General features: G+C 36.0%; 1 protein-coding gene across 1 annotated transcript in view; it reads right to left on the reverse strand.

Moving 5' to 3' along the window:
- The window catches only part of LOC139975102 (uncharacterized), a 111,421-nt gene extending 94,596 nt beyond the window's left edge, over nt 1-16,825 (reverse strand). The window contains exons 1-2 of the mRNA XM_071982730.1: nt 14,606-16,825; nt 7,597-8,346 (exon numbers count right to left, since the gene is read on the reverse strand). Of these exons, the coding sequence (XP_071838831.1) occupies nt 7,597-8,178 (582 nt within the window). The 5' untranslated portion in view covers nt 8,179-8,346; nt 14,606-16,825. The remainder of the gene's footprint in view (nt 1-7,596; nt 8,347-14,605) is intronic.
- Between the last annotated feature and the right edge of the window lie 638 nt (nt 16,826-17,463).

Genomic DNA, 17,463 nt, shown 5'->3' on the forward strand with positions numbered 1-17,463 from the left:
TTTCTCCGGGCCCTGCAAATGGATTAATTTTGCGTGCAGGGCAAAGAGGAACACATTTATTAGGATGCAATGTTTGAATGATCATTTACGGACTAGATACAATTGTACCGCAGATGTGTTGGTTCCAGCCTATGGTTACCAATGTTCAGAGATGGCAGAGCTGGGGAACTGCATGGGGAGGAATATAGTACCCTAGTACCCCGTCCCCACTTTTTTGCCAAGTCTAAAGAATTGCAGTGAATAAAAACCCTAAAATGATAGCAAGACAAAGGTAGTCATAACAGTAGCCGGCTATAATCATTGAAACGTTTTTCTGTGCCAGTGATGTTGTCAAAGCCTCAAAGAGGCTCAATGACATATTTTGCTATTGACTTCACAGAGGAGGACGATTGAAAACTCCCTCCCCTCCCCTTCCCCCTTTCCCTTCACCTCCCACAATCCAAATTGGACTCTGCCATCCCTGGGTTTACAACTCAAGTGATTTATAAAGGTAAAAGTACAATTAGAAGGGATTTCTATTTAATTGATCCTTAAGGCCCACTGATCTTTAACTAACTTGTAGCTTCTCCAATAATTTAGTATGCTGTCCAAGATTATAAAGCACATGTTGCACTATGCATATGCACTAATCTTCATTTGATTTTTATCCACAACTTAAAGGTTAGCTCACAGTATGCACTCATATAGAGGATTTAATATGCACACATTAATAAGATTCATCCTATATAGTTGTTATGTAAAGCACATATATCCGATTGATTGATCTCTTTATAGAAGCAATGCGTGATATTTAGATATGATATTTAGATTTAATAATAGCCTGTCATCATTTCTCTAAAAATCATACAGAACATTTTCGTTTTGATTTTTGCAAAACTCTTCAATCAAGTTGGTATTGCTCACACGTATTTTACATGAGCATATATTTATAGCACTTTGTACAGTTGTATATGCAGCAATATGTAGATTTCATTTTACACTACATGTGCTAATTAGTAAGGTCTACTATACAGACGTTAAGACTTTTCTATTTCCAGTTCGTAGATGTCACTGGATTCTGTGTGTATTATATATTAGATTCAAAATACATTATGAAACTGAACAGGTCACAGCTAATATATCATTTTCTTCACTGATCTAGTGTAGTTTAAGCATCTGCTAACTATGACACATGCTGCATGGTTACAACCGGTACCATCAGGGGCGTAGCGAAGAGGTTTTTGTTGGGGGGTGTGGAGAATTTGATTTGCCGACGGATCTGGAAGTGGTGACTGAAATGGGGGAGGGGTCTAAGGGGAGGGGGTGTCCCCCTCCCCTTTGGAAAATTTTTAGTTTTGAAACGTCCTTAGATGCAATCTGGTGCATATTTTAAGTCAACTTTGGCACGGAAGAAGCTCCCATTCTCCTTTTCTCTATTCAGCTTTCCTTCTTTCTTCCCCTTCCGCTCTCTTCACCTTTTCTCCTTTTGCCGACAGACCCAAAATTTGCCGACAGCGACCAAATTATTGGGGGGGTGTGACACCCCCCCACACCCCCCCGCTCGCTACGCCCCTGGGTACCATCTAGATTTCATTGGATTCTGTGCGTTGTATTAATGTTACCGTTTATCCGTAGCAAAGTCGCAGTAGTTTTTACATTTTTACAATTAAGGATATGCTAGCAATGACATTAGTTACTTTCAGTGCTATAAGCTCCATCATCTATAATTCACTGGATGCTGTGTTTACTACATTAATGCTAGATTCATTGCATACTTTGAAATGAAGATAAAGCATAGTGAACATCTTTGATTGAGTGTGGTGTATTTGCTACAGTAGTTATCACATTCAGTAGTATTATTTACATAGTAAGTGTTATTTACTTCACTCCTCTCTTACCTGTCTCCTACTACACTAATGCACTTTCCTAGTCTACCAAGGCACCACAAGTATAGTTTTAGCACTGCGCCCTTGGTGACCTCTCCTACGGGTCACCGTACACTATCTCTTACTTCGGAATCTACCAATCGAAGGAAAGCGCGTTTTTTCGACTCCATTTTTATATACGCCTTTACTGAAGTTTTCTAGTGTGAATCTTGCTGCTTGCCACTGATGAAGGTTCAGAACGAAGGTCACTGACATGAACACACATACATCTAGTATGGATATTTAGGGTAACACTTAGTGTATGTGGTAGACTACATATTAGCCTAACATGATCATGTAATAGTCTCATTTGCAAATCATGAATAAATTTAACTAAATTTTACAAAACCTGGTTGGAACAATGAAAACCAGATGAGAGTGGAGTTCACTATAAATATAATACAATGAGAGGAAATTTATAAATATATTTGTTACATAATACAATGAGAAGAAATTTATATATTTCTTTCTTTCTTTCCAAACTGCATGGGAGAAAATTTACGGTTGAAACTGTAAAAGTACATCTTAAATGCTTCATTCCATCTGGATTATTTCAACCTCCCACTCAACAATTACAGTAATACTTTAATTGCTCATCAGAGAATATACCTTTTAAACTTCAAAGTCTTCCCCCTGATTAGCAGGATTTACAAATCCGTACAAAATATACTCAAGATGGGATAGAAGATAATTGCTTGGTCAAAAAAAAAAGGACAAAATGGTTTCCATAGAGGTCATCTGCAGTGTATGTCAGCAATGTGCTTTTGTAGTTCAGTATGCATGGGTGGTCTGCAATTTAGTACTAACATACATTGACCATGATATGCAGTGTACTTTATGTACCTGCATGTACATTGGTGGTCTACAATGTGGTCATACATATGTAAGATGAAGCAATGTTTCACGATGCAGTTTACCAAATTAAGCATTTTTATACTGTATAATAAAATTCCTCTGTTAATTAACTCATGAGGGGGAAGGAGTGGGAGGGGCTGGGGGAGAGGGAAGGGGCTGGGGAAATAGTTAACCTGGTATAACATTAAACCCTCTGCAAGATTAATGTCCAAATTATTGCTACACATATTCAAAGATGTATAGCAGATAGTATTTTCAGTGATATTCTGGTGGAAGACAATTTTCGGACCTCAAATCTTAAAAGAGAAAAATATTTCACAATGTTAATTGAAAACCCTGTCTCAAACCCTTGTTTCTACCTCAAAGATATATTGTTGATGACATGTATTCTACTTTGACTGGTTAATGTTATGGATTCTTCCAGGGGAATGGATTCACAGTGGGTGGCCTGATCAAATTCTTTTCTTAGTTATTCAATTATTTGAATGTATAAATCAAATTCCTTCCATTCCTTTTTCTCATCTTCTCTCTTTCTTACTTGCTTTAATATAAAACAAGAGCTATGCATATCAGGTCAGCCCATCACACACACACACACACATACATTGAACACACATATTCAAGCCACAAAATTTTGCTCGCAATTAAAATACAGTAAAAGAAACATTTTCACATAAAGTGATATCCAGAGAGGCCAATTAATGTGATAAAAATAGATTAAGCCAATATTGTATCAAACAAGAAGAAGAAAAGGAAAAACACCGCTCTATACATCAGGGAGAAAGAAAAAACTTCCTTATTGCCTGACATATTCTGCTTAATAATTAACTTTTTCAATTTTGTTTTCATAACCAATTTAATCATTCCTCTTTGCTATGAGACTATGAATTGGCACTATGAGAAAAGCAAACAACCTTTACATATAAAGGCACAATATAGGCGATTGAGGCAGGAAAATTGGCAAATCAATGGTATTGACTCTTCATATTTGAAGATTTATGGTAAAAGCTCTCCAAAAGAATTACCGATGTGCAGTCAGGTAACTGGAGACTGTGTGAGTATTCGTACAGCTTGTGCCGAAAGAAAGAGAAAAGACAGCACACAAAAACTAAGAAGAAATATTGTGATTTAAGTCTATTGAGGTAATCAGGATAACTGTTAAGATGGATTGAGGTACCATGAAGGAAGGGTAAGGGAGAAAGAACTTGAATGACATTTTGCCTCTTTTTTTAAAAACACCTGATATATGCTACTAATTTTCAGGACATTTTTCCGGACATACCATATCTGTGAATCATGATCACAGAATAAGTTTGCTAATGCCACATTCTTAACTTTAATTTCCTTCATGAACATCTTCAACTACAAAATCATCATGATGATTTTTTTTTCCTTTACATTTTGCAATTATATACCTCCATAACCTCTGTTCCCATACTGGGGGTTCGAGTGGGCACAGAAGCGAGGTTCTGATTGGGCAGTTCACTCATATTGGTTGACTGTGCCCTCATGCCCCTATTTCAGATATTCCTTTTCTCGTAGAAATTTTCAAGCACAAAAGTACATTTTTGAAATTTCTTTGGAATGTAGATACCCTTCTCTTGTTGTTTCTGTCTTGCAAATGATTGGAGAGGGATTAGATACACCCTCCCCCCCCCTCCCCCCTTACCTCTTGACCAGGCCCATAGTCAGAATAATCGATTGGGGAGGGAGGACACATCAACACAGGATGATAAGAATTTTCTTTGTGTAAAATTCAGTGCTATGACAGAGAAGTCAAGCTATTGTATGTAAAACTAACACAATACATAAAATGTTTAGCTCCCTTTACATCATTTAAATATGGACAAAAGTCCACACTGATAACTCTAGCTTAATACTGTGTCTGTTTCCATACACTCAAGGAAGGAAGGGAAATCTTTCACCTGGATAAATAGCAATTCAGAGTGACAAAAAAAAAGTCTTCTTTATCAAGCGAGAGGGGGGAAAAATGTGAAAAGAACAAGCACTTACTTATTCAATTAAAAGATTAATGCAATCGGTTTTCAGACATACGCAAAAGGATGCTATGTACGTTCATCGAGAGTTGCGTGTTTTAAATGTCATACCTTTCTTGAGAATGTCAAAAGTTGAAAAGCTGTTTTCTATGGGTTTTGAGTAAATTGTCGGGGAGTGCTTTGCACTTGAAAGAAACGAATACCCCTTTCACCGACGGAATCTTACGTGGAGTGTTTTCATTAACAGTGGTCTGGATAATATATCATAAAGAGTAGCGTCTTTATAGGTCTTATATTTCGACTAAGTTACAATTTGAGTAGTTCTCCTTCTTCGGTTTTTTCTCAAGATATTCCTGCAATCATTCTCTTGGATACTATGTACATGTATGTATATAATATGCAAAAGATTTCTGTTGCACAGGATTATCTTTCTTGAGATAGGAAAATGATGCTCTCTGCATACGTTCAGGGTTTTCTTTCTTTTTCTTTTTCTTTTTCTTCTTCTTCTTCCACTTCTTCTTTCTCTCCATCCATTTTCTCTTCATAGATATTGCCCTATTTACAGGGATGCGACTTAACAATACAGCAACAACTCAAGTCAGGTAATAGACCTAACAATATTATTAACTGGCATGACAAAAATAAAGTTTGGCTAAAAGAATTATAAATCTTTCTCTTGCATGCTATTATTCCATTCAATTCAGGTTACCATAGTGTGAACACATCCGCAGTGTCTTCTGCAGACCTATTTAAGAATGGACGCTAATACTTTAAACAAAATTATACAATACTGTAGTACCAACATGACAAATTGTACCTATAAATTGTCAAATATATCTTGTCATACCACTGTGCAAAATGGTGAGCAGGCATCAAATATATCCCTGGATGAATTTATTTCATTCGCCAAGCCTATTAATTAGGACTAAATTTCCAATGTTCAAATTATTAAAAGCGCTATCTTGTGTATAGACACCCAATATACCTTTGCCAATGCACAAGTAGTTGCATTTTACCATTATAGACACGAAACATCTCGCAGAGGACTCTTATGTATATATATCTTTGCCACATCACGAGATACATGTACACATGTCAGTAGGGCACTAAGCCGACAAACAATTTTTAAAGCTTTTAGGCTTCGGTACGCTCTCGTGTCTTGAGTCTTGATTGAGTCTGTCCTTTAGTTGGTCAGAAATAATTATATACAGGAGGGGTTCATATTTGCATTACATTAATGGGTTTATTAAATGATATTAAATTCTATGAGTGAAATAAATATAACGAAATAGGAGCCAGGGAATATCTGCTCAAGTTGGAGGTGTTAAAAACATTTGCAGATTTATAGACACTAATGCTATTTCATTCCTGCAGCATGCATGCATGCATGCAGTAATCATTAAGTAGCATGTGAAGTCTCCTATAAGCCTAGCTACCAACAATCGGTAAAAATTAAGATATAACCCAGTGGCAAAATTCAGCCCTTAAAAGCATCATGTCTATTTTTATGGAATATATCATGTGACCTACTGGACATTTCCTGTGGTTCAATCATTTTCAGAATCAGAACTATGAGAGTTGCCGTGAACAAAACTTGTAACACGCCAAAAAGCCTGCTGATAAGCATAAATACATCTTACACATATATGTACAGTGTATATATATGTATACATCAAATGCCATTAATAAGCAGATGATTAAAGTGACTAGCTTTGGTCATGATAGCCCTTGTGGGATCAGCATTCTTCTGAGTAGATGAGATATATAGTCTTCACTATATATTATAGATATATAGTCTTCACTATATATATTATAGATATATAGTCTTCACTATATATATTACAGATATATAGTCTTCACTATACATATTATAGATATATAGTCTTTACTATATATATAGTCTTCACTATATATATTATAGATATATATAGTCTTGACCGTGCAATACTGTATTAGATCCCCCTTGCACTCCCAAATGTGAACAATTCTTTGGTTTCATGAAGATAACTTTACATCTGATTTCACCTAAAAAGCTGCAAATTACCTTCAGACTTCATTTCCTTTTGGCTCACTTCTATAGGACGACGTTAAACTGAATTCTAACAGTCTCTAGTTACAATTAAGTAGTGTCTATATGGATGGGTATCTGTACAGAAACTTGATATTTCACATGAAAAACTTTTGATGCAGGTTAGAGTGACCTCTATATGGTTGTAGGTTTCAAGACATCTTTAAAAATAAGTTAAAAATGATCTCACAACACTGCTTCAACTTAAGTTATAAAATCTTCGGTGGGTGGAGCAGGAGAGCAGGTACTATTACTGTTAATCCATTCCTTTATAAGGTCTAATAACTCTAACAAAAGACACAACATTGTTAACTTCATACGAGAACCAGAGAAACAATCAATTTCAAATGCATTGTATGCTTAATTACATACTGCACAAAAACCTCGTATTTTCCAATCAATTCTTCTTCGTTCTTGCCGTTAATGGAAATGTCCAAATGATTATTCGTATGACAGATGAAGCAGTCCAGCCTCTCCAAGGACCAATGAGCCTCTGGGGTGTTTAACGAGTCATTACCAGGAAACAAAAATGGATGTTAAAATACAGCGTGCTGCACTAATTGTTTTATCACTGGTCTAAAAAACATTAAAACTTCAGCAGTGGGATCTTCCAGTTACACACAAGTATGCCCGGCTTCAAAGCTACAAAGGGATGCATTTAAGCTCCCAATAAACAGCAAACACAATACCAAGGATGTCTATCTTAAATGTTTCTTCAACAAACTTAGCAAAGAATCTGAAGTGAAAAAAAAAAAGAAAAAAAAAAACTTACTTTGCAGTCATCGCACTCCCACATGGAGTATTCTTCATTAGGATCACAGTCATATCTGGCTAAAACTTTCTCGTAGTCCTCAAAGTACTTTCTCGTGTTTGCATCGAGATCCAAGAACTCCTCGACACACTCTGAACAATCGCGGTCTCCGGATTTACAGTGGTCCAAATAATCAGTCCTCCATTTGCAAAATAAACCGGTCACATTGGAACAATTATTGGGAAGCGCGCAGATTTTGCTTATGTCTTTCGCTGAAATGCCTTCACAACTTACATTCTTTGGAGAACCTGTTGAGATGTCTGGTAGAGTCGCAAATGACGAATAGGTATAAGTTACATACATTTCTGTGGTATATAAGGTTGTGTTGCCACTCGCTATTGCTGCTACCGTGTTTTGAGCAGCACCTTTTGGAGTGACAGCAAAGAAGCATAGGATACCAAGGTATATGAGTGCAATGAAATTGACACTTGACAGGCAGCTTGGGCGACGCCATTGCATCTGACGCACCAAGTCTGTACATCTGTGAACTTCCGTATCCACCAATACAAATCGATATTCCCCATTGTAGAACCTCAAAGTCATATTTCAGACATTACAGGCCGGAGTTGTATGGCACTTCATAGACGCAAACTCAGGACTTGCAACATATACCTTGAACAATGCCAACATGAAGATAACCAATTAGTACTGGAACCTAGTAGTAATTGTGGACACGACCGAAAACTACTAACATCTAGTATGGCAGACAGCCTGTGGATGGAAAAAAAAAATACACGATTGGTAATTATCATGACATTTATAGGTCAATATTACTGAACATTATATATTGTATATCAGCTTGAAAGATGATTAAATTCATAACGAACACAGATCATAAGGGCTGACGAGTAGTTCATAAGCCTCAATGAAGAAGGAATGAAAATGGCTATCAAGATACATGCACACAGATCTTGAAAGTTCTATAATACATTTGGCTATAGACACACTTTGGGTGGTAGACTGTGAGGGTGGTTGGTCAAGGTCCCATTTGATCTGTCGTAGTAATAATCAGGCAGTTATTTTTTCGATGCTTGAGCAACCACAAATGTGGTAGAAGCCCGCAAGGGCTTATGGATTACAACTTTCACGTCGGGTGGATTCCAATTCGCCACTTGCATTCAAATTCAAAATCTTTTCAATTTAGAAAGTCATTTCAGATGGGAAAACCGTAGATTGATCTTGGATGAAAAACCCACCTTACTATGAGCCGGCCAGGGATCGACCCAGAACCTGTTGATTGCTAGAAGCCTCATTGGTTCATATGCCACAGCCTTTATCCACTGGGCCACATGTAGCATCGGTTCTCTAAGTTAGTTGTACAATGAAATTTGGTATACTGTATCTAGTTTACGTAGTACACTATATCTTCAAAGAATACAACCTATTCAGAATTTCCGGGTAGAGTATAGGGTATGTAGTCTAAAATATGAAGGCCTAAGCGAATAAAACTTTGGACCAGATGATGTCAGCATAGTTTGAATAAACATTTTATTTATAACGGCCAAATCATCGAAGAAAATGTGGTAAGTGCCTCAAAAGTGATTAGAATGAAAAACTGTCCTTTTGTTTCACACAAGCCATCATTATTCATATTTTCAAGAATACAGCGTAGATAGATCACCCACTAGTCAATATATCATTGTGAACAGTGTACATGGATGAATCTAGTGTAATATATCATGAGATATGTTCATCGAGCATAATATACCAAGTTAATATCCATGCTGACTCATTTTCTTTTTCTAGTCGTTATAATTTGCCCTCCCTTATTATGCATCTATACTAAAGTTAAATATTCCAATTGTTCATATTCCTTCTTTCAAAATTAATAAATGGAAACTAATGAGACAGTCTGCTTGAAAAAGACGTATTACTCGCGTATATTAACATCTTCAAAACATGTTTTTCATCAGAGTATATATTTTAGCTGCTATTAGTGCGAAAGTAGCTGTTATGCATAATATATATCTTATTTAGCGAGGGTTTTGGTGTGTGTTACTGTCGCGCACAGTTCAGGGAAAAACAATGGCCTGTTGCATGTCTCTGTATACATATGTATGGTAAACAGTGGCATTCCGAAGGATGTAATATAAATTCGTATGTATGTATGGAAGGGAAGACACTGTCTAATTTCCTAATCCAACTCGAAAATTTACCAGCGGAACTCCCAGCCATAAAACGACATTTCTTTCTGCAAACATGCCATACTTTGAAAGCTATGATTCAGAACAGATATCTGTTTGCAAATTTCAAGTACATCAAATGAAACAAAGGGATATTCTTTACAAATGAATCAATTGGCAATGTTTTCTGAAGAACAATAGATGATGTAGCATTATCTGAACTTTTTGAAAATGTTTTTTAATTTTTATTTTTTTTATCCTAGTTTTTCATGTTTTGTTGCAATAAAGTAAAAGTTTCTAGGGATCTAGGGTTGTAGGGAAGGGTAGGGTTGTAGGTAGAGATAGGGTTGTAGGGTGAGGTAGCGTTATAGGAAGGGGTAGGGTTGTAGGGAGAAGGGTTGTAGGGAGGGATAGGGTTTTAGGGAGGGATAGGGTTGAAGGAAGGGAAAGGGAGGGATCTAGGGTTGTGGGGAAGGGTAGGGTTATAGGAAGGGATTAGGTTGTATGGAGGGGTAGGGTTGTATGGAGATATAGGGTTTTAGGGAGGGGTATGGTTGAAGGGGAAATTAGCTCATATTTGGTTCACACCACATTCAAAACAATTTAACTCTAAGACCATTCCACAGATTGTGAGGAAATGGAATGTTCTTTTCTATGGGATTTTATCATCTCGTCTCTTATCTTCGGAAACTGCCATCCTTGTTGTTTTGTTAACATGCCTTTTCCTTTCGGGAAATTACACTATGGCTCTCTAATATTTTCTAAACATTTTGTTGCCAAACAATATATTATTGCAGCTGGGTTAACACTTTCTGCTGTTGGCATGAATACGTTTATTCTGATAAAATCAATATAAGGTAGTTGATTTTTAAAGCTTCAATGTAAATGCCCATGAGTAGGCTATGAACAATACATGTAAAGTGTCAATTGTATAAGAAAAAAAAACTGTTAAATTATGATGTATCCAATGGGATGTAAAATCTAGGCCTACTGTTCAATGTTGTAGTTTCTGGACAAATGGGTTTATTCAGGCATTTCACCTTGACTTTTTACATACATGTGAGAGTGTCATCGTATGTCATTGCACATCTACAATGACTGCAGAAATAAATTAAATCATATAAAAACAGTAAATACTTTTTATTCATTCATCAACTCCTCCCATGTTGGTATTTGTCTTACAAATATGATTAACATTCCCTTGAATGGTATGTAACTTCTTTACTTTCCTTAGCATGTACAGTACCCTATACCAGGAGGGCATTTGAAATTGTAAACAGCTCGCCTGTACTATCACGTGTAATGCAATTTTCAGAACACCTACAGCATCCCTATCAGTACATTACTCTTTCAGTTTGATTTTAGCACAGTTTTAAGAGACAAGGCCTGAGTAGACATTTCATACCACAGGATTAAGTATTAAATTTGCAGATTTTTTGAGGATGCCTTCATTTGCAGATGTAGTCATTGAAATATATATATACATATTTGTCTTCCTCTTTTCTTCATGAAAAACTTTACTCAGTGTTGTCCTTCTCCAGTTGTTATAGTTTATATTGTTCTATTGTTTGCATTACCTTTATTTTTTTCCCCCTCCTTTCCTTATCTTGTTCTTGTTTCTACAAAGTCATTTTATTGGAACTTACCAGACTTCCATGGACATACCAGATCAACTTACATTTTTACAAAAAAAACTCAAACAGTTTATGTATTCAAAAACTAGATACACAGCAACAATGGCATACAATACATAAACAAGTTTTCAAATTTCATACCAAGTTGCATCAAATTTTAAACTTGGATATTATCTACAACATTCTGCTAACAAAAAAACAAACAAAGAAACACCTTGGTTTACATTTAAATGATGAAATATGATGCAGTTATGTTCACTGACTGTTATGTTCACTGACTCATTTCCAAATATTGCAACTTCAATGGCATTCATTACGCCATGTAAATGAGGCTAACCCAAGGCTGCTCAGCTGATGTAATTCTATAGTCTAGCGGCTGAACTTGGATTTCTACAATATCGTACTGTGTTTATTACAGCAACAAAGGATCCGTTTTTTGTCTAAATCACCTGTGACAACTCAAATTTGCATGTCGATGCCACAGATTAATTTATAAACAAAGGATTAAGTGCTTCTATGGTAAGAGCTTTTCCCCTCACGGTAAAAGCTAAATTAATTTTTTGAGATGTAGATGACTTGTACGGATTCTCACAATAAACTTGATTAAAAGAGATTTGCACATGAAAAAAAGGCCGGCAAACACATCTAATAGAAAATTGTGTTAGATGATGCATTTCGCTTCTATAAATTTTGCCATAAATCAAAACTGGATGTTTATGTTATTTTTCTGGCAGAATCATAAAACAGAACTGATATTCAAAAAGTACAGGTTCAGTTTTGCTATACTATCAAGAGCTTCAGAAACTTATCATATGAAGTGAAGTGAAGCATATCTTTGATAGTAATTTCAAAATGAGTCCCTTTTGAATAATCTATAGCAAGAGGATACGATTACTCCTTCTACAATTTTTTCATTTCGTGTTTTTACATGTTGATGAGAATTTTATTTAGTTAGAAGATTTGAAAATTAAGCAAATAATAGACAAACAAATTGTTTTTAAAAATTACAAGCATACGATTGATGGGAAGGAAGTTTTACTAATAATACTTTGTTTCAGAGTTACTGAAACGACACTAGATGATCTATATATCAAAGTAACTTACAGATTACATTCATGAAAGTAAGATCTTGAGTAAATGTCCATACATTTACCTATCGCATACATAATTATGAGGACATGAGGCAATGGCAGGTTAAATAATGTATGATATTAGTACTGACTATCAAACATAACACAGTTTTTAAATGTGTAAGTTAATGTATGTACATTAATAATTTAAAATTTTCTTAACGCTTTAGTTTGCTAATTAAAGTACAGAAATTACACACACAAAATTGTCTGAAATACTTAATTAAAGTTGTAAATGAATTTATCATGAATGTGCTTGTTCACTCCAAATTTCCTTAGTCATGTATGTGCATTAGATCCTTACAATAGGTTTTCATCTGCTATTTACAATAAAAAACAAGGGCATTTTGCACAGAGTTCATTGGAAAGAAGATTTTTTAATATGTATGTATCAAGGTTAACATTTGAAATTGTGCTATTATAAGAGGTTAATTAACCTCTCACATTAGTTTATTGGGCAGCTATACTGAAATACTACTAAACTGTAGGTAATGTAATTGAGTCTTCAGACAGAACAATTTTAACATGCTGTAGTAACTTAACCATCCCTTTAATATAATTTAACACAGTGGAACATGAGGTCACTTTTCCCTCCATGCTGAGCATTACTACACCTTACAAACTATATGGTGGTTATCCAACTTAGCTTTTAGTTCTCTGCATTTCTCTAATTTTTATTCATTTTTGCCATGTTTGGCTGATAATATTGAACAGTTATCTTTTTTTCTGTAAATTCTATTAATATTTAAAACATTTGTGCAACTTGGTAACAATATAAATGTTAATGTTTGTAATGCACTGTAATAACATTATATACTGCCACCCTGTATCAATTCTACCTGACCCATTTTCTCTACAACTATTTAAATACTGTACATGGTAACTGAATGTACCCATTACATGGTAAGATGTGAAGAGGATAGGAAAGGAAAAGAGAGTGATTTACAAAGTTGATGAAGTGAATAATTGGATTTCTTAATGTGTATAGAACTTTGAGCCATTTTATAACAGTCATAACAACTCTGTCATTTCTCTTATTCTTGAGTCTTAAATCATCCTTTTCCATTCCTTCTGAATCCATTGCTGCTATGAGTAGAATAGTGAAAGACATTTAATCTAATGCACATTTTTAAGCTGTTCATAATTCAATGATTTTCTTTTTCATAATGGATGTCTCACTGGAACTTTAAATGTGACAACTTAGCTACACATTCAATATGTTACAAATATACAATTTTCTGTGGAGAAAATCTGAGCTGTATTTTAATAGCTGAAACTAAACATGTAAACTAAGAGCTCTAGGAAAATATGTTAAGAAATTCATGAACTATCACTGACCCTTTATCAAATTTTAGGCACGCTCAGACAATGTGTTTTTTTTCTTTCTTTACTAAAGCTTAGCTATGATGAACTTAATGATCATTCATCTTCAGGAGATCAACATAATGTAGGTACCAGCAGTTGGATATTAAGCAGGGTTTTTTTTTTGTGGGTGGTAAAAATAGGGAAATGAGAGTTACATCTGTCGATAAGCAGGCCAAAGTTAGCCTCGCCAAAGTTAGCCTAGCCTAGACCTAACTTACTTATATATTGAATCAACAGTAACGACTGGATAAGGCTAAGGAATCATAATTCATCTGTAGGCCTAGCTCTGCCGTATGTAAATCATGAAGAAAATTTTACTTAAATACTGATATTGTTTTAAGGCATCCCTCGCGATCATTACTCCCTTGAAATCTAAGTTTACTTTCAATGCATATCAACGCAGTTAGTGAAACTGAAGATTGATCGAAGTAAGCCTAATAATTACGGTTAAGATATTGCCTAACTTGAGCATTACTTTGTACTAACGTAATGTAGTCTAGCCTACGTATCCCACATGATTGATGTGCAACGTATCTGTTGCTCTAACGAAGTTCTCAAGGGAGATCCTAACTTAGCACGTCCAACAATACAAGATTTGAGCAATTATTATCCCTCATTATTTGATACATCTGTTCGCTTAGTATCAGAAACATCAGTTGTTTCTGCAATATCTACATCGACGCGTACGAAGTAATCTACTTCACTTTTATTTCGTTACCTTGCGGCTTTTGTGTAAGTTGGAACCACATCCTCATAATCTTAACACCGGCAGGACGTGCATTTCACGAACGGACGACAGCTTTCCACAAATCGCGTCCGTTTTTCGTTAACAAATTAGAAAAATCCTCCAATGAGAAATTCCTCTCGAAAAGTATTTCCTGTATTCCACTATCGGTCGTGAATAGAGTAGCGCAAGTGAAGACCTACACAAGGAAAATGGTCCAAATTATTGATCCGCTAAGCAGAGGTTTTTACAAATTACATCCAAGAATAAGTCGCCATGTTTTTGAGACATATCAGAAATTCCATACGCAGTACGCATGCGCGTTTCTTCCGGGAGGAAAATAATTGCCTGATTGATGAAGAACGATTTGGAACTAGGCACGAGATGGCGAACGCATGGTTGCTTTCTGTTTCAATCAGAGTGGATGAGAAAATTATCAACCAGCTGGTTGGCATTTTCTCAGTTAACAGCGACAATGCTTTTATATTTTTAGTAGGAAACATTTACTCAGAAATTGTCTTCATTGAAAGAGCTACGTGAGTGTGCAGTCCACGGCAAGTGTTGAAATTACAGCTGGGTTAATTAAGTTTTCTGTGTTGAACTATGTTATGTGCTCATCACTGACAGAAGAGGCGTTTTCCCACACAAGTTCGTGGGAAATTGTAAATTATTACCGAACGTGGACATTGCAGAGAATATCATGTACAAAACGCAAAAATAATTTAAAGCCGCATTTTATTCCAGGTCGTAATATTCAATCATATGGTGTACCGTATATGTATACGCTTATATTATCTCAGCAGAAAGGAATCAAGTTTCAATAATTTATGTAAAATAGTCGCTACACGCAGACGGTCGGAAATGAGTAATCCTGCCTTGATGTTAAAGTATTTAGCCTTAAGATATACAAATGGACTTCCGCTGTGTATCGACATCTCACTGAATGTGTGTATGCCTATTATCGTGGGGGTAATTTCATGTCATGGTGCAGTTGACAGGTGAAGGGGAAGGGATCGTGGGCCACTCGTAACTACAACTTCTTAGTACATACTTCAGCGAGTGTTTTGTTAACCTATCACCCTGCAGTATACCCTACCCTACAATGATAACATTTTCGCGAGCCTATATCTCTGATCACAATTGTGATGCTAGGCCGTGCGTATTGTAAATCTATATGCCTACTTTCATAATAAATTTATAACACGTGGTTTCAAACGTAAAACATATGCTTAATATGAAGGAATAAATGATAGGCCTACTGCATATATGTAATGCAGGACTCGATCCTATAACAATACTTTGCAGCGCTTCATAAGATATGTAGGCCAATGACTGAATTTCTAGTTATCGATTCCCTTATCCCAGTGACTTACCCGCACCACACCCACCTGGCATTGCTTTCACGTCTTTTCTAACGAATTTCAATTGCAAGGAGAGGTGTATGTTGTACCGTACACACTATTTCCATCACCCATTTGTTCCTCACCAGTATTTCACCAGAAGGTGACCCCTCTTTCGCCAGACACCTCTTTGAAGCCAACTTACCATGTTAAAATTGCCTGCAGAGAAAATGTTTTGAACACAGGCGTACAAATTAAGATGTGTAACTTGGATATTATTAACCTATATACTGGGTTTCAGTGTCACATTGTCAAGCGTAATTCTATAAACCGATGTAAAGTATAACTCTTCACTTTATTTACACAAACTTATTGATTTGAAATCGCTGTATATACTATAGTGAATCTTTATTTCCATGACCATGTTCGGTGTATTTTGTATGTAAGGAAAACATCCAGTACACTGTTTTCTCCTTGAGAGTCGAATGACTCACTGTTTTCATTAAGAAAATGTTTGGCAGCAATATTTTCTCGCTCATCTATTTTCAATTTGGAGGCAAAATCTTTTCTAATATTCAACGAGGAGGTAACATATGTTAATGTGAGGTCATCGGCAATGTTGCGTGAGATTTATTAACTTTAATGTTATTGTAAAATATTTATCAGTTTACTCGTTTCCCCCTCATGTTTCGAGAGGAAGTTTGGGGGTGTTAGTAAGGGGTGCGGGTGGAAGATGGTGATGTCTGTCTTTTATACTTTATTAACTATAGCAAGGAATAAGTGCAATTCATTTATTTCAGGTTACGTCCTGTAAACTATACCGTAAATGCCAACAGTTAGAACGATCTCTGTAAAATGTGTTATAAAACGACGATTATTTTGACCGAATATGTTCTGCATGGAATAATATTTTAAATTCAATCTTTTATGATCCTCTTCTTCGGATAAGCCTTAATTTCGCAGGATAATAGAGGACTAAGCGTTGGCATGGGCGGCGATCCTGGGGGGGGATGGGGGGGATATATCCCCCCCATGAAAATGGGTGGAGGGGATGTAACACACCATATCCCCCCCACCAAATGCCAGGAATAAGAATATTTTCATGCCTTCATTTATGCATCATCGTGAATGTACGGCTCTATTTTAGCTTCATTTCTCGCCTACCATAAACGCAGTGCGATCTTTTCAAATAAACCGTCTTTATAAAGCAAGAATAGTTGACTGTAGGCGTCATTGGCCCTATAACAACAAAATGTATTATTGCGCCCACGGTATTTATATAGTACATATATGCACCCTCATAGTATTCATATAGGCCCTATAGTAGGCCTACACACGTACATGTTCCCTCGAACAGCTGAGAATCTCATGTTACCAGGGTAATGCTTAATTAGGGGCGTCGGAGCGGTTCGCCGGACCAATATTCACGGCGCAAAAAAAAGGAGAAAAAAAGTAGCACTAAGAAGAAAAAAAAGGCAAAAAATAAAGAACCAAAGTGAAACATACTTCAAA

This window comes from Apostichopus japonicus, chromosome 10, assembly GCF_037975245.1.
Source record: "Apostichopus japonicus isolate 1M-3 chromosome 10, ASM3797524v1, whole genome shotgun sequence".
Taxonomy (NCBI): domain Eukaryota; kingdom Metazoa; phylum Echinodermata; class Holothuroidea; order Aspidochirotida; family Stichopodidae; genus Apostichopus; species Apostichopus japonicus.